The sequence below is a fragment of the Lynx rufus genome, unplaced genomic scaffold, assembly GCF_022079265.1.
Source record: "Lynx rufus isolate CCGP_SWC_20201006 ecotype Redwood Valley unplaced genomic scaffold, mLynRuf1.p SCAF_3, whole genome shotgun sequence".
NCBI classification, from domain to species: Eukaryota; Metazoa; Chordata; class Mammalia; order Carnivora; family Felidae; genus Lynx; species Lynx rufus.
In genome coordinates this window covers 116,847,931-116,870,921 of record NW_025814845.1, presented here as the reverse complement: position 1 = coordinate 116,870,921, position 22,991 = coordinate 116,847,931, and the positions used below count along the sequence as shown (strand labels likewise).

The 22,991-nt window shown below is 37.1% G+C and overlaps 2 protein-coding genes across 2 annotated transcripts in view; one reads left to right on the top strand and one right to left on the bottom strand.

The window, feature by feature from the left end:
- CLGN (calmegin) overlaps nt 1–7,497 on the top strand; it is a 48,634-nt gene extending 41,137 nt beyond the window's left edge. Inside the window, exons 11-15 of the mRNA XM_047092284.1 lie at nt 340–555; nt 1,868–1,993; nt 2,212–2,371; nt 3,451–3,551; nt 5,694–7,497. Of these exons, the coding sequence (XP_046948240.1) occupies nt 340–555; nt 1,868–1,993; nt 2,212–2,371; nt 3,451–3,551; nt 5,694–5,774 (684 nt within the window). The 3' untranslated portion in view covers nt 5,775–7,497. The remainder of the gene's footprint in view (nt 1–339; nt 556–1,867; nt 1,994–2,211; nt 2,372–3,450; nt 3,552–5,693) is intronic.
- A 5,372-nt stretch (nt 7,498–12,869) lies between these two features.
- On the bottom strand, nt 12,870–22,790 carry SCOC (short coiled-coil protein). The gene is given in 5 exon segments (XM_047091714.1): nt 12,870–14,469; nt 16,368–16,451; nt 16,773–16,844; nt 22,600–22,717; nt 22,719–22,790. Coding segments are annotated over 5 exon segments (489 nt in total). The 3' UTR covers nt 12,870–14,326.
- Nucleotides 22,791–22,991: the final 201 nt, after the last annotated feature.

Here is a 22,991-nt window from a genome sequence, read left to right as displayed (position 1 = left end):
TTAATGACTTCTTGCTTTTAATAACTTTGCTAAAGGTAAAAAATATTGTCTATAATGGTATCACTTGTGAAATTTAATTACTCAAGTTTCTTTGTGTGTTGGATTTTCACTTTGCCATTTTTGGAGTTTAAAGTCAGTTTTATTCATAGGGAATATTGTGTACAGAATGAGAAGAAAAGTTTTTCTTTCCAATGACTTGCTGATGAATTAACATCAGATAAGATTTTCTTTTTTCTCCAAATAGTACTGCTGATTTCATTCAACAGCAACAACTTCTTGAATAGCATTTATAATGACATTATTTTATTTGAAAATGTCTTTAATTATTTTTTCTTCCAGGGAATCTGGAGTCCTCGAAAAATTCCTAACCCAGATTATTTTGAGGATGATCATCCATTTCTTCTGACTTCTTTCCGTGCTCTTGGTTTAGAGCTTTGGTCTATGACCTCTAATATCTACTTTGATAATTTTATTATCTGTTCAGAAAAGGAAATAGCAGATCGCTGGGCTGCAGATGGTTGGGGAGTGAAAATAATGATAGCAAATGCTAATGAGGTACAGTATTTACCATAGAATAATAATAAGACTTCGTCCTGGTTATAGGTTATACAAATGGCCCTAAAAGGTAAATAAATATGTAGTCATTAGTAAATGCCAAAGAAATATACTTAAATAATTTTATGTAGATAAAATACTTAGCTTTACTATAACTTCATCATGAACTGTATAATGAACTGTATGTGTGTACATTTTTCATTCATTAAATTATGATAGCATAATGTGATTTAATTGCTTACTTGCTATTTATAAGGAGACTACTTAATATCTTTGTCACCTTATCAATTCAAGGCCTAAGTAGTAACAGCAATCTAAATATTATTCTTTATTCATTGTAACTACTTTTTCACTTAGAAGAGTACAGGGAACTTTAAAATTTATTATTATTAAATTGTGTTCCAGTATTTTTTACCCAAATCTTAACACTATTTAGAAACATTAAGCTAAGTATTTCAACACAATGCATCTTGGAGAATTTATCTTTAAAATCAATTACTGTAAAGAAAAGTACCTCACATTTGGTTTCTTTGGACATTAGCAAAAGCCATCAAAAGAGTAGGTAAAGAGATTTTCACTCTGAAACTTTCTTAACTAAAGCTTTTAATGAATTTATATTTTATTTTAATAAGAGAAACAATTTCCTTGTGTATGAAATTTGTTAATAAAAAAGAAAACGCAGTAATTCCCAGGTTGATCTTATTAATAAGTTCTTTAAAAGTAAAGAATGAGGGGCACCTGGTGGCTCAGTTGGTTAAGCATCCAACTCTTGATTTTTGGCTCAGGACATGATCTCGCTGTGTGGGTTTGAGCCGTGCATTGGGCTCTGCATTGACAACGCAGAGACTGCTTCGGATTCTGTGTCTCCCTCTCTCTGTGTCTTCTCTCCCTTGCGCTCTCTCTCTCGCTCTCTCTCTCTCTCTCATAAATAAATAGATAAATAAATAAATAAATAAATAAAGAGTTATCATAGCATTATATACTTCTAAATGAAAGAGAATACATCCATAGAGAGGAGTTCTATCCTGAAGTTTACTAAAAAATAAAATTGTCATAATTCTTGCTGGTAAGTTAGTAATTTCTACCTACGTAGTAACATATCTTCTACTACAAAGTTTCAAACAGTGATACATGCTAATAGAGTTTAAATTGTACAGTGCATAAGATGGGAAAATAAAGTATTTTTCGCTTAGAAGTTCATCACTCCTTAATATGAAACACCTACATAAAATAAGTTGTTTTCAATAGACTGTATTTCCTAATGAATGTTCATAAAATCTGAATTTCATGTTGATGCCTATTTCTTCTATAGCCTGGTGTATTTAAACAGTTAATGGTAGCTGCCGAAGAGCGCCCATGGCTTTGGCTCATTTATCTTGTGACGGCAGGGCTTCCAGTAGCATTATTTGCTTTATTTTGTTGGCCAAGAAAAGTCAAGGTAAAGAAATTGAATTTCCTTCAACTTAAAATAAATCTCTTAGTATGTAGGAGTTCTATGAATTGATCAAGTGATTTCTTAAGAGTAATAAGCTAAATAAATTTCCTGTAAGTTTTTACTATGTTCACTATGTTTAATATCAGTTATTGCAAAAAAAAAACTTTTTAAAAAATAGGGCTTTGCTTTCACTAAAAATAGCTTCTGTTAAACTACTACAGAAAAAATATGAAGAGTCAGAGTATAAAAAAACTGACATATGTAAACCACAAACAAAGGGAGCACTAGAGCAAGAAGTGAAGGAAAAGAAAGCCATCCTGGAGAAACCAGTCGACTTGGGAGAAGAAAAAAAGCAAAGTGATGGTGAAAGTCTTGAAAAAGGTAGGATAATGATATTGAGTTATAACAGGAGTCCTTTCCTCCCACCCCACCCCCCACCCCCATGGCAAAGCTTGTAAAAAGAGCAGATTATCTAGTAAATAATAGCTGTTGCACTTGCTTATTGTCAAATATGTACCTTCTGAATCCCCAGAAGGTGCATGCCTGGGGCAGAGAGGAGTGATGGCCCCTGGCCTGGGTTTGCACGCTGATAGCCATCTGCTTACAGTTTTTGTTCTCTAAGAAGAAAGAGATTTAGCTATCTTTCAGTTGCTTGGGAGCCTGGATCCAGTGTGTCCTAGCTTTTTGCAGGGACTTTTCTTACCTCCAAGAACATAGATGAGATGGGAGGTACAGAGAGCACAGCCTCTGAAGGAGAGGACTAGGTTTAAGGCAGGTGATTGCGGAAACAAATTCAATAGCAAGTCTTTCGGTGACTGTCGTCTATCAGATAGTCTATCATACAGAATGAGTAATTTAATGTCCCAGAAGGATTGCTGAATTATATGTCTCCTTCCCACCCTACACTAAACTCCTAAAGATGTTAGAACTGAAGAACTGAGGCTTTTTGGTGGGTCTCCATTGAGACTTTCTTTCACTCATCTAGGTAGAAATAAAAGTATTGATATTTGCCAGGTGTCCCAAGTCAGGTTCCAGATTGAGCCCCCTACAACTTAAATTATGCCTTGAGCACTGTTTTTAACTTAAGAGTTGATGAAAGAGTGGACTTAAAAATCGTACTCTCAAAAAAATACACACACATGTATATTTACATATATTATATATATATGACAATGTGTGTCCATATATATACACATACACACAGATATATTTGCTTTTCATATTACATGTAAACTAAATGCTTAAGGATTTCTTAAGCCTGTCCTTTCCCTCAAATATGATGATTTATTTATAAAATATGGTAAAATAATGAGTATCTGCATTAATTTTTAGAAGTTTCTAATAGTAGAAATTGCTTTTAAATATTGGAATTTAAATAAATCCCCCTTACTACATTCAATACTTTTCAGTAGCAAAATTCTAATTCAAGTCTTTGCCTGTAATAAAAATCTATATTCTAGAAGAGGAAGGTGAACCTGAGGAAAAGAGTGAAGAAGAAATCGAAATCATTGAAGGACAAGAAGAAGGTAATAAATCAAATAAATCTGGATCAGAGGATGAGGTAAGCAGCTCTTTAACGGAAGATAAACCATTTTTTATGTATGATTGTTATCCATAAACTATTTTAGTAAAAGCAGTCTGGTTTGTGGAGAATTTTTTCCGTGTTTCTCCCAGGTTTCATAGGAGCCTCCATATTGTTTTTAAAATGTATCCATAAAGAAGGCAAGAAAATAATTTAATCATCTTAACCCCTGATAAGAAACAGCATAAAGTGTGGGGTTTACAAAATCCAGAGAGCTGCATCTGTAAAATATTATGACTTTATCATTAAAGTATTCTGTTGAAAATGATTATAAACAGACCACTTGAATATTTAAAAGGTAATTCTGTTTATTATAAGACAGTTTTCTTTACACCTATTGTAAAAACATTCTTTTTGTCTGAATAATTTATTGTCACATTTTGTAATATTTCATTCATTGGGTAGTTGAGTACTATCTGCCTGATACAGTGGTTTGTTTGTTTTCAAAGCTTTAATAAACTAGTTTTCCCATTAATTTGATCTGTCTACCCCTTTTTGTATCCTGATATATAACAGAACTTTCCACAGTGCCTCTTTTTAGGCAGTTATGGAATCCGAAACCATCCAGGATATGAGTCAGAACCAGAGCTTTCTCTTTTTGCCCAGCATGTACCAAAGGCCTATTTTCTCTATTTACTAGCCCTCACCCTCACCACCCTCATTACTCAGTGCTGGTAGGGTAAAAGCAGTTTTGCCTGGTCTACTACATGGGATGACATAAAGTTTCTATTTTGTGAGTTTGAAGAACTCTCAAACTTGTTTCATTGTTACCTGTTTTCTAAAGCTTATTCAGTATATATACTTGGTGACTGGTCTTCATTGCCTCGTGAGGTTTTAGGGGAACCTTAGTCTGAATATCTGTATCTAGAGGAAGCTGGGTGAAGATAATTTCCTCCAGGATAGGATTTTAAATAGTCATTGTTTCCCCTGCCACTCTCTTAATAATAATACTTGCACTCATTCATTTGAATATGTGTCTAGTTATATTTTGCTTCACAAAATATTTTGTGCACCTTTAAAAATATCTTGGGGCACCTGGGCGGCTCAGTCGGTTAAGCATCTGGCTTTTGATTTTGGCTCAGGTCACAATCTTACGGTTGTGGGATCGAGTCCCAAGTTGGGCTCCATGCTGGGTGTGGAGCTTGGTTAGGATTCTCTCTCTCCTTCTCTCTCTGCCCCTCCCCTGCTTGCTCTCTCGCTTTTAGAAAAACAAAACAAAACAAAAAAACTGAATTCTGTCTTTGTCTTTTACTCTTCTTTTATGTCAGTGAGCTAAAATTAGCCAACTTTTTATATAGTATGACCTTGAAAAGTAGTGTTTTGTATAACACCATATAATACCTTCATTTTTTTTTTTTTTTTGAGAAGGGGGGGCAAATGAGTGAGAGGCAGAGAGAGAGAGGGAGAGAGAAAGAGAATCCCACAAGGGGCAGAGAGAGAGAGAGAGAGAGAAGCAGGGCTCATGTGAAGCAGGGCTCGAGATCATCCAATGCAGGGCTGAAACTCACAGACTATGAGATCATGACCTGAGCTGAAGTCAGATGCTTAACCAACTGAGCCACCCAGGCGCCCCCTTCATTATTTTATTTTGTTACACAAGTTTAATTCATGTATGAATGCTTGTTCTGGGAGGGTAAGGAAAGAAAAACCCCAAATTATAAATCTGATGTTTCCTTTTCCGCCTCCTAATTTTTCTCAAAGTACTGTATGCCAGAAGTTCTGAAAAAGTCTCTATAAATCCAGCTCAGCAATTCATTACTTATGGAACTATTGTGATGAAGTTAGTGTTGACTATCCCACAATGAAAATGTCATACAACCTTTAGTTAACCATGACACTGAGATTAAATTCTAAATGATAAAATAAAATCATGAGTAGAGTTGTTAGCAGTATTTCTTGTCAGATGCATATTTGGTAAGCAGAGTTATCCTAAAATGTAATCATGCCAAAAGATGAACAAAACACATTAATTTATGTACACATTTTTGATCAGCTTCATGAATTAAAGAACACATATAAGGTAGCGTTTGATTGTTACATTTTAAAGAATAAGAAATATTTACTACTATCTACTAGTTACCCATTGTATGAAAATAAACATTTGCATAATTCTTTCTCCAGATGAAGGAAGCAGATGAGAGCACAGGATCTGGAGATGGGCCAGTGAAGTCAGTACGCAAAAGAAGAGTGCGAAAGGAATAAACTAAATTCAAGTATTTTTAATTCGTGAGCGAGATATTTGGCATTCTAAAATCAGTGTGCCATATCTGAACTTGAGTCACCTGCACATTTTTCTAATACCTAGCAATGTTATTCTTTCATTTATTTTAGTCTTTCTTTTCAGGAGAAAAAAAAAAAACTTTGAAGTTACCTGGTCTTTGAATTTAGAATAAAAATGAGTGGCACGTTGTATATCAGATTTAAGAGAATAATGTCATTAGACGTTACAGAGTTTTAATAGTTTGGAGAAAGAAGTTTTGGTTTGTACAGAGCAAAATAATATGCAGCAGCTTCATGGCTATTGGAAAATCAGTTATTGGAATTTCCTCTTAAAACAGCTCGACGACAATATAACCGGCAGTTGTACAACGAAAACGAGAGTGTGTTCTGTTGTACAGAGCTAAACGCAATAAAGTTACTGTATGCTTGTTTGATTCTATCAACAACTGAAAGTGTCGTATGTGGCCCCCATTTGCCTAGTTGTGTCAAATTATAGTTATGGTCCATTGTTCGCTTAAACTATAGATTCCGTTAAAGAGGTGTTTTGTTGACGAGCCAACAAAACAAATGTCTAAGTGTCATTCGTAGAATCACTGGTTAATAGTGCATCATATTTTACATCTGAATACAAAGATAATAGCTTCATCAAAATAAAATGGTGTACAGATGTTTTTTCAGCTTTTATAATTGTTTTATGCCAGGATAGCTTTTACCCTGCTCAGAAAATTGCTTATGCATACATCGCTCTTGAAAAGAAAATTTAAACATTTTTTCTTCTTTAAATTGTACCCTCTTGAATAGGAAAATTATTGGGGGGGGCTTGAAATTATTTTCTTTTTTCTTGTCATTAAGAAATTCTAATATCAATTATCATGCTTTGTATTTTTATCTTGCTTTTTTCCTAAAATTCAAATCCATTTTAAGTCTGTTCTATCATCTGGCTTCAAAGCCGTCTCTAAGGTAGATAGTAGATATTGCTCCTCTTTTTAAAGTAGTTATCAGAAATCACAGAAGTGCATCATAGTGGAGCTGTGCCATTCCATTTAAAATATCTTAAGAACTTTTTATGTTTGGGGAACAGGTTAGGCCCTTTGGAAGAGGATCTGAATCTTTGAGACCACAGAACCACTTTAATGCTAGCTATCTAGGGAACTAGTTAGGTAATATCACACTAGTTGGGTAGTATTTTGGATTTCTTCATGGACATATACACCCCCATTCTTGGGCAAGCCCCAGCTAAGTTCCCATACAGCCTGCTCCCCAGTAGTATAGTTAGAGCGTATGTATAAGTAAAGTGAGTGTCTGTCTTCTCTTTTTTACTAAAATTAAGCCAAACAGGCAGTAATACTATTTACTCCTTATTTTAGAGAGTGAAAATAGGTGCTTTATTCTCTTTGCTGAGTACTGACTTTCATAATTTTTTGGTAGAAAATCTTAATACATAGTTAACCATATTTTGTATTTATTTAATACTACCTGAACTTTATACAAAAAAACCTGGCAAGGACTCCCTTTCTTACTTTGTATTTGGAATGTCCAAATGAACTAGACACACTGAGTGATTCTAGAGAATGTTTCCAAAAGTAAACCGCTACTTCAGGACATAAATCCTTCCGTAAGTTTATGGAAACCTTCTAGCCTAACAAGTGTCTTGTATGTGAACATTTATTTCTAAATATTGATTAAAGTTTTTTTTTTTGTTGTTTTTGTTTTTGTTTTTTTTACTTTCTTGGTTGCAGATTCATTTTAACTTCAGTGTTTGGTTAAACCCCATGAGCTTGCAGTGCTAACATCTGAGCAACCAGTTTTGCCAGCTCACTCCTACTTCCTGTGGCTGTACCCTCCGTGGATGTATCATGGCTGATAGGTTTAACCAAAACTTAAACCCATACAAACGTGTACCAGATCCATGCAGTAGACAAAGCATTGAGTCTTCCTTAATAACAAGATGGCTTTTTTCCTTTTACCAATCTAATCTTTGTTTAAAAAGGACTTAAATTTTATCCTTTTCTCTAATAAAGAAAAATAAGTGTATTTTGCTTTTCTTTATTTTAGTTGGCCTTTTTAGAGGCTTTTTAACTTGACCAGGCTAAAATAGATTCCTTTTCCTTGAATACCTTTTTTTAAAAGTTTTTTTAACGTTTATTTATTTTGAGGGAGAGAGGGACACAGTGGGAACGGGGTAGGGGCAGAGAGAGGGAGACACAGAATGCGAAGCAGGCTCCAGGCCCTGAGCTGTCAGCACAGAGCCCAATGTGGGGCTCGAACTCATGAACTGCGAGATCATGACCTGAGCCAAAGTTGGACCCTTAACAGACTAAGCCACCCAGGCAACCCACTTGAATATCTTTGTAAGATAACTTTGACTCCATTGATCATTTCTCTAGGAAGACACATATTACTTGAATTAGTAGCCTTTTGAAGAGTCAGGACACATTTGCAAGAGACACAGGATGGAACTGTTTACGTGTTACAATTTAACCCCTAGCAGTGAATTTAACGTTTCTTAGAAATTTAGAACATGAATCCAAAGATAGTTTTGTATTCAACGAAAACTATTTAGAAAGTTAAAACATAAGTATATTATACTTTAGGCATCTAAAGTTTTTTCATTCTCTTCATTCGTGCCTATAGTAGGATTTAGGGATGAACTGTCACATGGCTAATATCAGAAAACTACTCGTATCTCTTATGTAAATGACTAATAGCATTTCTACACTAACTTTAATATTATCATCCCAAATTTTACCTCCCATGGATTTCCATTGTGTGGAAGAGTTTAGGAGATAAAATCCTTAATTCAACATGTCAGATGCGGTAGGCCGATGGGAGAGGAAATATATTTGAGAATGCATTTGGAGTTTGTCTCTGGAAATATACATGCATGGAAGAGTCATGGTATAGTTTTGGAGAAAGATGGGCAGTAGGATGATTGGGTCTTTTAACCTACGTAGTATCTTCCCACATAGGTGGTGCTTGTTAACTGAATACATTTTACATTCTCTGTGAAATTTGGGAATATTCTCAAGTTTTAATAACTTAGACTAAACATTTAGTAAGCCATCAATGAATCGCATATAGAATCTAAAACAAGTTAAATACATTATACATTAATTGTAATGTTCTTTATTTGTCACCACCCATCAGCATCCACCTCCATTATAAGGTAAATTAGATCCTAAGGCCAGTATAAAGTTCCTGTTATGGTAAATTTGGGTTTAAATGCCATGAATCTCTATGATTTAAAGAGAAATAAACTATAGTATTGTTTTTCAGATAGAGTAGCTAAGAGTCAGTTAAGTCATTCTTCTGATTTTTTTTTAATGTTTATTCATTTTTGAGGGAGAGACAGAGTGTGAGTGCAGGAGGGGGAGAGAGAGCGGGAGACACAGAATCTGAAGCAGGCTCCAGACTCTGAGCTGTCAGCACAGAGCCCTACATGGGGCTCAAATCACAAACTGTGAGATCATGACCTGAGCCAAAGTCGGGTGCTTAACCAACTGAGCCACCCAGGTGCCCCGTCTCTCTTAGGATTCTTAAACAAACTTGAATGTAATGATATTTTCCGTTCTTTCATAATTTGCAAGTGATCTTAAGTAATCTCTTTGTCTTTGCTAGTAATTTTGATAATTTCAGATTGAAGAAATACCTGCAGACAACCACTAGAGGGTGTTACCTCAAAAGAGAGAAAAACAGTTACTGGGAAAAGTGAAGAAAGGTTTTACTTTCTAAAGAATTAAGATCAATTTTGCTTTGCTTTGGACCGCAAAGTTAATTTTGGATTCTATAATTCAACTCTCATTTATCTTTTGGAAAAACGACTAGATCAAACGGAAGAGTAATGGACAGGAACAGAAATATGACACTATAAACTGGTGGGGGTTATATGTTTAGATGATTTTTGGTTACTTTTCTGCAAAAATTTTTGTTGCTACACATACAATTCAAAAAAGTCAAAAAAAAATCTGTGAAAAGCAAAAGTGTTTTCATGTTTGACACCAAAATTCATTTGGCAACCAAACCTGACCTCCTTGACAGGCTTTTTATAGCATTTATCATGCTTATTAAATTCATATATTTGATACAAAAATGTAAAATGTGTTGGATTACAAGTGCTGCCTAAAACAATATAATACTTTATGAAATCTGAAAAAGTCCAATTTCTGAAACATCTAGTCCCAAGAATTCCAGATAAGGGATTGTGATCTATAGTTAACTTGCTACAAATAAAGTCCAAAGGGAATACAGAGAGGACAAATTCTAGATAGAATATTATCAGTATTGAGGGAAGTCCCACTTGGGGGCCACTGAGGAAAAGGGATATGCTCATTTTCTCTGCCAGTCATCACTCCACTGGCATTTACACTAGAAGTACTACAGAAAAAAGTATCCTGACACTTGTTAAGACAGTGAGGAAGACTGTTCTAGCTACAATAGGTGCCCAAGACTGTCAGAGTAGGGGAGAGACACTTTGCTCAACTCCAAATACAGTAAAGGTGGCTGGCAATTTAAAGTCATTGAGCAGAATGCGGGGAGGGTTCGTAGATGGAAAACTGCTAAGAGGAGACACCAAGGGTAGGGGAATGCTTGCTAAACTGACTTAATGCGATTCTTGCTGGAGGCAGACCAAGGTGATCAGATACAGAGGGTGGGGCGGGGGAGGGAATCCTCTCTAAGTTGACTTAGCAGGATTCTTTTGAAAACTGGCAATAGGCCAAAGACAGGGCCTATGAGAGGCCCGGTTGAAAAGGTCTGCTTAAAATTTGGTCAAAGAGAGTCTATGTCAGAAGCTAGACACAGTTCCTGTGCACATCTATATTTCTAATACAGAAATTGATAGCCTGAAGTAGGATACTGTTACAAGAAAAACAATGTATAGCATTGATTTACCATTCACATGACAAGCAGGTAGGACTTGTATTCCAGGTAACATTTTTAAAAAATATTTTTATGTTTATTTCAGAAAGAGAGTGCATGCAAGTGGGGGGAGGCAGAGATAGGGAGACAGAGAATCCCAAGCAGGCTCCATGCTGTCAGCACAGAGCCTGACACGGGACTTGAATCCACAAACCCACAAACTGGGAGACCACGAGCTAAGCTGAAATCAAGAGTCGGACGCTTAACCGACCAAGCTACCCAGGCTCCCCTCAGGTAACATTTTGTCACCTACTGAGATGATAGCTCTATGGGTAGCAGCTGGAAAAGTCAGAATGTGCAATGAATTGCCTGGTCCTTGATGCTTTTAGCAAGGCATCACAAGAAAGAATTTACTAGTCTCTAAGCAGAGATGGAATAAACACCAGTATTAGGAACCTCAAAGGATTAGAAGAGCCAAGTGCCTCTGTACCCTGAATAACAAAAAAGGATTGTTTTATTTTTGAGGTGTGGGAGGTGGGGGTGGCAAGCCCAGCAAGACCTCCCCGCCACTTGGTTAAGCCACACAAAGGGATCCAGGTCTGCCGTGATAATCTGGGTGTAGCATTCCCAGAGCAGTCTTATTTTCAGTTGGTCTCAAGGTAGCCTCCATTAAAGAGAGGCAGGGTCCTGTGATGAAAAATACTTTTGAGAATTTGGTCTAGAAAAGTGCTTGATTGTGGTTCCTAACAGGTGGAACTAGAACTGTATAGACCAAAAAGCTACATTTTTGTGGGAATTTTACTGCCAAAAAATGTAAGCGTGGCCCTAAAACAATGGGCACCAAGCTCATGCCAGCAGGAAGTGGACTGTTTCCATGTCTCCCATAAAGGGCACACTCCTAGCCCCTACTTAGAGCCCTGGAGGGAAATGGATAAGGAATAATTTTCCAGACTGGAAGCCATTGAGGGTAATAAACAAGGGACTCCCTTGCCAGAGAGCAGAATCAGGATCTGACCAAGGAACTTCCTTCTCCACCATCAGAGACAGACTCTTCTCAGGGTCTCCCAGGAATATCCCACAGTTGGTTTGAATCAATACATTTCCCTTTATTCCTCTTTCCAAGTTGAGAGTTTTTATTTGCGTTTCCTGACCTCACCACACCATTATAAATGGGAAGAAGTGAGGGTGAGAGCAAATAATTTGCCCATCAGTTTAGAAGTCATCATACTATTTAGAAGCCACATCTAAAACTGATGGACCTTAATAGAGATCCTGGATTTTGAGCTGAATCAGTAACTGGTGAGGACGGGTTGAGTATGTTCTTTGTGCAGGAAGAAGGTTGTGCACAGAGACTTAATAGCAGGAGAAAAGGGCTATGGCTGTGGCTGCGAGTTGCTACCAAAATCCTCTATGTGCTTCTATGGTAAGAAAGTTGTAGCTGGAATATGGCTTCCAGCCAAAGACTACATTTCTCAGCTTCTCCATCTAGATGTAATGAAGTCTCCATGCCATTGGAATGTGAGAAAACCTACGTGCCAACAGGCCCAACACTTAAAACCTTGCAAATGTGTCCCATGAAGCCATGTTTGAAAATGGCAGAGCTATCCTCCATTCAAGCCCCCGAGTCATTATGTGGAACAAAGTCCACTAGCTTGCAGTGCTTACCTCACAACCGTTAGTTGGGAGAAAAACTTCTATATTATCAATGCATTCTTGTTACAGGAGCTTAGCCTAACCTAAACATTACAACCACCTTTTCCCTGACAATCTTGGATCTTCCTCTGAATTCTTTGCTTTTATTTTAAAAATTAATGTACAGGGACACCTAGGTGGGCTCATTTGGTTAAGCATCCAACTTCGGCTCAGGTCATGATCTTGTGGTTTGTGAGTCTGAGCCCGCCTCTGGCTCTGTGCTGAGAGCTCAGAGCCCGGAGCCTGCTTCAGATTCTGTTGTCTCCCTCTCTCTCTGCCCCTCCGCTGCTCATGCTCTGTGTCTCTCTCTCTCTCTCAAATATAAATAAACATTAAAAAAATGTTTTTAAAAATAAAAATCAATGTATAATATCCTCTAACATTTGTTTTAATAAAAATATTCCCCTAAACATAAAGTAACTGGTACTTAAATAAGATATGCTACTTATCCTGTAGCTTTGAACAACCCTGGATACACCACTACATCATTATACACACCACAGTTACTATATTAACACACACACAATCTCTGAAACAGGTTTTTATTAAACAGTAAAGCAAAACTGGAACACAAGTTTAAATGTTTGTAAATTAGGTCACAAAAGGGATGCAAAATGTTTGCAGTATAACTATTATATTCATACAGCTAAAGTCATTCATCGAATCTTACACCAATACAAACGTTAAGATTATTCCATGATTAAAAGTAGCCCAAATCTAATAACCAAAACTATATTAGTGGATCTCTCTTCCTAGTTAACATTTTAACATTACTTCTGATATTAATTTTCTTACCAAATGGAATCTACAAACTAAATTTCTTGAAACTGTCAAAGAGTGACTAAAACTCTGCAAACCAAGTAGTTAGGTTTACAGAAAATTCTGGGGAAGTAGTGAGATTAAAATACTGAGAAAATATCACTTAGTATACATGTAAAACTCCTCCATTTTGTTCATGATTCTGACACTAATACACTCTCAAGGGATTTTGCAAAAGTTGATCTGCTGGGTACCACAAAGAAACCTTGAGACTAAACTCTTTGTAACTGTTCTCTTCTAGGTGTGGTTGACCTAAGGTTAGTCACATTTAATCTACTTTCATATTCATATATTCCCCAAAAGATATCGTCTGTGCCACAGATCACATGAATCTGGAGTGAAAACATTTGGAGCTGGTTACTACTGTTTGCCCAGTACCTTTCCCATCCCATTTCTGTTCTATTTCAAACATATAACCGGAGCTCATCTTTTCAGATACCAAGTGCATTAGCTGTGCAAAAGGAAGTTTTTAACAACAGACCTTCCCAATTTGATAACTCAGTTGCAAAGAAAAGTCTTCATATTTATGGCCTCTGTTTTCAATCAATTAAAGACAAACCAACAATCCTATTTTATTACTAACTATGACAAGCCCTAACTGAGAAAGTGTCTTATTTTGGTTAAGTTTCAACAATTCAAGCTCAGGTTACTCTCACAGATGATTAACTATTAAAATTACTTTTACAAATGTGAAACCAATTTTTTCCTTAGGGGAAGGGAAATGGGAAGGAAGAAGCAAATGGAGAAGAGGCACAACATGGTAGACAGGGTACATAAAGCTGTGCGTTCAGTACATGATTTTGGTCACTTTTCACAACACGGTGGTTATTTTCTTGTATCTCTTAATACGCCTATAATAAAAGACAGTGCTAAACCTATAAATCAAAGCAAATTTGATAAAACATTCATTTTCAAGTTTCATAAATATATGCATTTCTAATTATAAAGTCTCTACAATACATTAGCACATTTTCATAGACTAACATATTATACACAAGCTCATGGAAGTCTTCTGTTATGCTCTTAATTTTGCCTAGATCTGATATTATCTTCATAAATATTCAATTAAGCCACAAACAAAAGTACTATAACTTTTTGAACCTATCCAAGTTTTAAAGAAAAAAAGATCAGCAGCAATTCCATAAAACAGAAGGGATGTCAATCCCTTACTTTCTTTTGCTTTTTGTGTCAGTTGTTTGAAAAACACTAGAAGCTGACATGAGGTTTTCTATATATTGTCCAAGAACTTGGTTTTCTGATTTTAGCTTCAGATTTTCTTCCTTAACTGCATCTACTCTTGCAGAGAGGTCTGTATTAAAAATAAAAAAGCCCATTATCAATAAAATAATGGCAATGACTCCATATCATAAAAGACTTAAGATTCATTCTTAAAATAGATAACATGATCTTTAAATTTTCTGTTTTTAAATTCAAGTAACTTAGAATTCAGGTGAACAAAGTAAACTGAGTGCCGGTCAATAACTAAAATTCTTAAAAAGTGATTTCACATTAGACTAAATGTTATTCTTGGTAAACAGCATTTATGTTGAGTGGTTATTTCTTTAAATGGTTATTTCTAAAAAATACAGACTCAGTTTTTTCACCAAAATGTGAATTTTGGTTCATGCCTTAACATAAAAACTAACATGTTTGCTAGAAACGCTTCAGAAAATGTGGTAGGCAAATACAACTTGCTTTATACACGGACTATAGAAAGTCAGTTTCCAAGCAATGAAATATTTTGCATTTTTACCTTAGTAAGAAATTCAAAAGACACAGTTCCTAATGATCAAATAAAACATCACCTCCATTCATTCACTTAACAACTAAGTATTGGGTGCCCTCTAAGAGTCAGGCACTGTTCTAGAGGCAACAGTAACAAAAGCCCTTGCCTTCCCAGAGCTTACATTCTAATATGCATGTGAACACATGTGCATTTAGGGGGTCCCAAGTAAAAGGAAAAAAAAGAAGGGTAAGAGTGGTAGGAAGCAAAAGGGAAGTTGCCCTTCGAAATTTTTTTTAATGTTTATTTATTTTTGAGAGAGACAGAGACAGAGCGTGAGCAGGGGAGGAGCAGAGAGAGAGGGAGACACAGAATCCGAAGCAGGCTCCAGGTTCTGAGCTGTCAGCCCAGAGCCCGACTCAGGGCCCGAACTCACAGACCGTGAGATCATGACCTGAGCTGAAACTGGATGCTCAACTGACTGAGCCACCCAGGAGCCCCTGAAGTTGCCCTTTTATATAGTATAGTCAGGGATAGCTATTTTGATAAAGGGAATTTGACCAGAGACCTAAAGGAAGGAAATGAGCCATACAGAACGCAAACACCTAAGGGAAAGATTCAAGCCCCTAAGTAGAAGCATGCTGAAAGAACAGCAAGGAGGCCAGTGTCTGAGGCAGAATGTATGAGGCAGACAGTGTGACATGACTGACTCTGAAAGGTAAAAAGGAACAGGTTTCCAGAGAGTAACCTGGCTTTTATTAACTGTGAAATAGGAAGCCAGTGAAATGACACGATCTGCTCACCCTGCTGTTACAAAAGGGAAAAAAAAAACCCACAACCTCTTAATTTCACTAAAAACCGAGATGTTTCAGGACACCCGGGTGGCTCGGTTGGTTGAACATCCAACTTTGGCTCAAGTCACAATCTCAGGGTTTGTGAGTTTGAGCCCCACATTGGGCATGCTGCTGTCAGTGCAGAGCCTGCTTCAGATTCCCTGTCCCCCGCTCTGGTTCTCTCCTGCTCACTCTCGCACTCCCTCTCAAAAATAAACAAACATTAAAAACAACAAGATGTTTCACTGGTAGTATTAATTTTATGCAAGACATTTAGAAAATGAAAACAAACCTCAGATCAATTTACTTTTAATCTCTGAAGCTAAAACACTTTTTATTTTAATATAAGCTTTATGAAAGTGGACTTAGTAATAACACAATGCTTAAAAGGGGGCTCTCATGTAATAAACAGCATTACCTTAAACCCAGAGGGATGCATAAGAACACTATTTGACTTTCTCATTGAAGCACACCTCTTCTTTAAAATCACCAGCCAAAGATGCAGGCAGGAGGGGGAAAACATTATCGAAATGGACTTTGAAGTTTATACTTTCAAAAACTGGGGGCACGGTAACAAAATTTAGCAACATAAATGCTTACAATTTCAACTAAGTGGATGTTATTCAAGAAAACTACAAAATGGAGGCTCACCTTCAAGTGTGTGTTGAAGTTCCAACACTTGATTAATAAGTCGCGTTTTTTCCTCCAGTTCCACCTGATTTTCAGCATCAACTGCTGTAATACAAAGGTTTGCATTTACTATTAATTAACGTTAGGTACCATTTGTGTAGTGCAGCACTTAAAGTCATACAAATGTTTCATCTTTGTTATCTTACTTGCCTTACACAAGAACCCTGTAAAGGAAAAAGTTATATGCCCACATGGCAGATATGTTTTGCCAACATCAATTCTTTCTAGAACTAGACAGTATATAAGTCAGTAAATTAGCCAAATCCAACCCCTCTAAATATTGCTTCTCTGTTCTTTCTGTTGCTGTATTAAGCCAAAAGCATCCACAAAACCAGGAACATACAAAAAGGAAAATAAAGAACATACCATCCATGTCAGCATTCATCATCTCGGGTAACAAACTTTTGGGCCTTGGATACAAAATCCTTGATGAATCGTCTGCAATAAGAAAAAGAAACAGACACATATAGCAATAACATACAATTGTACATTTATCAAATTTTTTTAAAGGAGATAATGATCAATAGTAGCAAAGTTATGGAAGAACAAATACAAAATATTAGACACAAATTTTAAATATGTATCTTCTTAGAAAGCAGTATGGTAATAAATTACACTCATAAAAACATTTAAATATTTTCTACTAAGCAATTTTGCTCTTGGAAATTTAGCCTAAGGAAAATTACAAAGAAGGAAAAATTATATACATAAAATCTTCACTTCAACCTTATTTACAACCCACCAAATTGGAAACAACATAAACTGTCCATTCAGTCTGTAATTACTGTAGTTTCTAATTGAGTGGGTACTAAAAATAATTAGATGACTATAATAACATAGAAGAATGTTTATAAAATGGTGTATTCATTGATGTAAATCATGTAAAATATACATAAATACAAATAAAGAGAACAGCAAAATGAAAAAAAGCTCTTCTATTAAGGATGACAGTAGGGATGAAAACAAATGTGTTTAAAAATATTTTTCATCATTAAAGTATTATTTTATATATACTGTTTAAAACTTTTTATTGATAACGTTCAAGAGAAAAATACTAGTTATCTGAAACATTAATGTGGGATAAATGAAAATATCAACCTGTTACACCCTAGTTACAGTTAAAACAAAATTAGGATGTGAATAAGTAAAACATTAACATTTTATTGTTCCTATAAAAGGTTTCAAAATATTAAAGCATAAAATTCTTATGAAATACGTTGTGCTCTATAGCTAACATTCATTTCATATTCGGTGTGTTCAAGAGTTATTAAATAAAGCAGATTATTACTGGTCACCAATCTAACCTACTCACTGAAGCAATTTAGACCTGTCAATATTGTTACTCTTTCAACAAATTATTTATGGAGCACCTCTTATACCCAAAGCATTGTTATGCTTCCATATACTAAACAGTGGAACCCAGACCTACTGAACAAGGATGTCGACATTCTAGAACTAGAATCACATTAAAGAGTTTTCAGATACTGGCACGAATGTGAAGATAAAATGCTCAGTGTACGTACATATGAACTATCTCTGAAATAAGACATCACGTATTATTCTAAAAAAGAAAGACATTAAACCTCCTACACATAGCATTATTAAAGAATTAACTAGCTACAAATGATGTAAAATTGATTTAATGCTTAATAAATCTACTCCCAAGTCTTCTGGCATCTTTCTACTTCTCTAGAATTAGTTACTCTCCCCTTCGTATCTTATTCACATGGTTTTAATTCTCAGGTTCTGTGTACTTCAGAGAAAGTTGACACATATACTTGTGATACATGTACGTGTTATATACATATTACATGTGCATTATATATATACATACATACGTAGTATATGTACATATGTAATATACATATAAAATATCTCTGAAGTGCAAGGAACCTGAGAATATATATGTAATTAATTAAATATATATTAATAATATATACACATAATATGTTAATATGTAATATGTATCGGTACATCTACATAAATCCAAGTAGACTAATTACTGAAAATCTTTTTAAAAATTATTTATTTATTTATTTTAAAGTTTCATTTATTTTGAGAGACAGTGTGCATGCATGTGTGAGTGGGGGAGGGGCAGAGAGAGAGAGAGAGAGAATATCTCAGGCCCTGCCCCATCAGCATGGAGCCAGATGCAGGGCTCAAACTCAGAAACCAGGAGATCATGACCTGAGCAGAAATCAAGAGTTCCACACTCAGCTGACTGAGCCACCCAGGCGCCCCCCAAAATTCTTTAAATTATTCAACTTACTATAATATGCGAAGCCCACACTTCAAAAATTATCCCTCTCCATTCAATCACCAACGTATCTCTTTACAACTGAAGAGGAAGAGTGTTAACAGTGAAAACTTTATTTGACACTTGCAATTTTCCTACTATTTCAACCACTGACCTGGCTAACACAGGTCTGGGAGGGATGACATAGGCCACAGCCAAAAGCAAAAGTGATCTTGAGAGTACTCAGCCAACAATAGCCTGCAGCTTGGCTATTTCCCCTGCTAAGTAATATACAAAAAGTACCTCAAATTTCTAATATTTGCTTTTAAAAATACAGCTAAAACAAAATTTTCATGACAAATGAGAAGTGTTGTAAGATACATAAGCCAAGCAACAGATAATCATGCAATCAATACAAATGACTTTGATATCAGATTTTGTATAGGGATATGGTATATTTTTCTTGCTTATGTTTCAATCTAACACGAAAAGTAAAAAGTCTACAAAAGCAAACTGTTCCAAACTGATCAATGTAATCATGAAGCCAGTTTCTGAAATTTTGGCCACGTGTAAACCAAACAATAGAAAATCTTTGTATGGTTTATCAACAGTTTGACTTCATCTGAAAAAATGAAGGAAAAAAAGGCAGAAAAATGGGGTGGAGGGGGATTAGAGGAAAAATGAAGCTTAGAAACACACACTGAAGACTGGGGTGGAGTCAATGCCACAGAAGCCAGGCAGGCACAAGGACAGTGCTATGAGATCGACAACACAACCTGAGAGAACACCATTCATATCATAGTCCATGTAAGACTGCACTTGAGTCTTGCACAGTGCAAAATCTGCCCTACTGTATGTGGCAGCCTTGTACAAAAGGGTATTCATGATTCTTTAATAAAAGAGACAGGAGTATTGCCAGCTGCCTCTGCACAACAACAAAAAAGACAAATATCAATTTTCTCTTATTATGATATGATTAAATAGCCTGGCCTCAAAATGAGTAACAAACTGATTTATTTTATATATAAGATCAGAAGGTTCATTGAGCTCTTTGTATCAAAGCAATTTAGCCACAGATTTTTTCTTTCAAAATAAGATCAATCTTCAAACTTCATGATGTCTACATTAGCACATTAGACTGAGTTTTTCAACTACAAAATGTTTTTTAATCTGTAGTTGTTATCATATCAATCCAATTTCATGTGAAATGCACTTTTTAGAGTTCACTGTCAATTCTTCTGTTCCTATACATAAATGCAAATCTGATGTGAAAAGAAAATCCAGACCAAAGTATCTCAAGTGTGAGGACACTGAAATGAATGTGGGGTGCTAAGGCTGATCTGTTTTTCCTAAGGCTGCCTTAGTTCCAAAATGATTACGGTTCTGAGATTTGTCAACTCTGACTCAAGCCTAGATTGGATCTCAGAAGTGTTTCTCAAAAATTGCAGTAAATTTTCCAAGGGATGCAAGCGCTGATGCATAGGGGCACTTGTACCCCAATGTTTATAGCAGCACGCTCAACGATAGCCAAATTATGGAAAGAGACTAAATGTCCATCAACTGATGAATGGATAAAGAAATTGTGGTTTATATACACAATGGAATACTACCTGGCAATAAGAATGAAATATGGCCTTTTGTAGCAACGTGGATGGAACTGGAGAGTGTTATGCTAAGTGAAATAAGTCATACGGAGAAAGACAGATACCATATGTTTTCACTCTTATGGGGATCCTGAGAAACTTAACAGAAGACCATGTGGGATAGGAAGGAAAAAAAAAAGTTAGAGAGGGAGAGAGCCAAAACATAAGAGACTCTTAAAAACTGAGAATAAACTGAGGGTTGATGGGGGGTGGGAGGGAGGAGAGGGTGGGTGATAGGCATTGAGGAGGGCACCTTACGGGGTGAGTACTGGGTGTTGTATGGAAACCAATCTGACAATAAATTTCATATTAAAACCAAAACAAAACAAAACAAATTGCAGTACATTTTGATGCCTATCTTCATCTAGCTTTGGTCAGTGGAAGAGAACCTAGAACTATTTTGATAATTTAAGTCCTGGATGTAAAAGGTATGGAGAGAACAAGGGTCAGGAAGTGTGACAAACATTAGGATGGACCCATCTTCCATGCCCACACACTTGTGACCAAAGACTACTGTTTTACCAACGTAGACCTCTACCTTCTTTTATAGTACCCTGAATAGTACCACTGTTAAGAGGCAGTGTAGCACAGTGATCAAGAACATAAATTTTTATTACCTGTATTTAAATCCTAGCTCTGCTATTTTATAAGCTCTGGAACCTCGAGCAAGGTTATACCTCAGCCTCAGTTTCCTCATCTGTAAAATGAGGATAAGAGTATATACCTCATAGTTTTGTTGTCAAGAATTTAATGAGTTCATATATATAACGTGCTTGCAATGGTACTTTGTACAAAGAAGGTACTGAATAATATTAGCTGTTATCTTCTCTCCCTTTTGACTCTAATTCAGGCCACAAAAAGAAATTTTGGAAAAATCATCTGGTCTAGCTGCCTCATTTCACCAATAAACAAACCAAGGCCAAAAGTAATAATGGCTTACCCAACATCACAAAATCACAGAAGTAGTTACTGCCAGAGCCAGGAGTACCCAGGCTAGTTTTTTCCACCATACCATTCCAGGTATGCTCACATCTGAGACCTGAGATTTTGAGAGTTAAGACTGACATGCAACCAACTTTTCTGCATCTAAAACTGACTGTGCGTTAATCAACTAAATGCTTTACATATATTATTAGTTCGTATTCATCAAATCAACAGGGCATCGTAATTTATGTTTGTGGATGCTGTATCTCAGAAAGGCTATGTATCTGCCTTAGACTTCACAGCCAATGTTTGTACCAAGAATTTGAAGGCAGGTCTAACTATAAAGTTCCTGCTTTTCCACTATATAATGGCAAAAAACTTTAATAACAGCCCTAATCTCAGTTTTCCAGATATTTTGCAATCTTTGATGTTAAATCCCTTTGATATTTTACTAAGCAACTGAAGATAAATTTCATTTCCTTCAAGCTGTATCAACTTTCAACATGAGTTTATCTGTTCAGGCTCCTTCAAGTTCTGAATTGTTCTGGTTAGATAAATGCAGTCTGAGATTCTACAAGATTAAGGAATTGATTTGATCGGTCCAATGAGGACAGGAACGGAAGCTAGAGTCCCAGAGAATGACTAGCTACCGTGAATTTAATCAATGAGTACGGCAACAATATATAGGCACAGCTTTGGATCTTCAGGTACAGACTTACGGTGTCGGCAGCACAGCATTTTAACATTGTTACGTCATAGTAGTGGTCTCGCTATATTGTATAACAAAAGTCCTGCTTTTCAGAAATGTATCTTCTCTCTCCTTTTCAATCCTAACTCCCCAAAACTTGCTCTGCAGGACCCTAAAGCCCAAGTAGAAACTAACCCGGGAGCTGCTTTCAGCCCCTGGAAAGCTGTCGCCAAGCCCTTATTTACCGCTCACTCGCCACCCTCCCCGCCTTGGCATCCTCTCCCCACAACCTGCGGGCTCTCGGCAGAGCACCCACGGACTAGTCCAGGCGTGCGAGTTCCCATTCCACCCAAACGCCCCTCCGCCGTCCCAATCAGGGCGGGAGGCTGGACAACGGCCTTCGACTCAGAAGAGACGGTGAGAAGGCGGCAGAACGTGCGCCTCAGAGATGAAAGCAGCCCCTCCCCAAAGGAACCTCTAGGCTCAATAATGAGAAGATGAGACGGAAGTTGCGCAGGGGCTCTGCAGACAGCCAGGCCTCCGCCGCCCACCAAATGCCCAGGCCCGAGGCCGCTCTTCCCGGGCCCCTGGTGCGCCGGATCGCGTCCAGTCTACCCCGCCCTCCAGGCCCTTGGCTGTACCGTGGCCGCAAACTCCCAATAGCCCGGGGCCAGGCCCTCCGCCGCCCAAGACTGTCCTCACCTGCCTTTGGAGGCGCTGGGAGTGGGAGGGATAGGGAGGACGCCTCAGGCCCCAACACTTTCACCAACCGGTACCGGCAGCTCCGCCCTCTGCGTCCACAGAGCGTGCGCAGAAACGGGAGTCCCGCCCTGTCCCGCCCCGTCCTGCCCGGTCTCCCACCAATCCCCACTCAAGAAGGCACGCCTGCGCATTAGCTGTACGACGCCCCAATTGTCTTCTGTCGAAGCCCAGGGATCCACCTTTTGCCATAACAAAAGGACGTTGGCATCCAATCAGGATTGAGGCTGATGTGGGCGGGTCCAGGAAAAGCAACAGCCAATGGCAGTACAGAGGCGAAGTTAGGCGTGAGAAAGCCAGTCCCAGGAAAGCAGCCCTTCAGTCTCAGCAGGAGC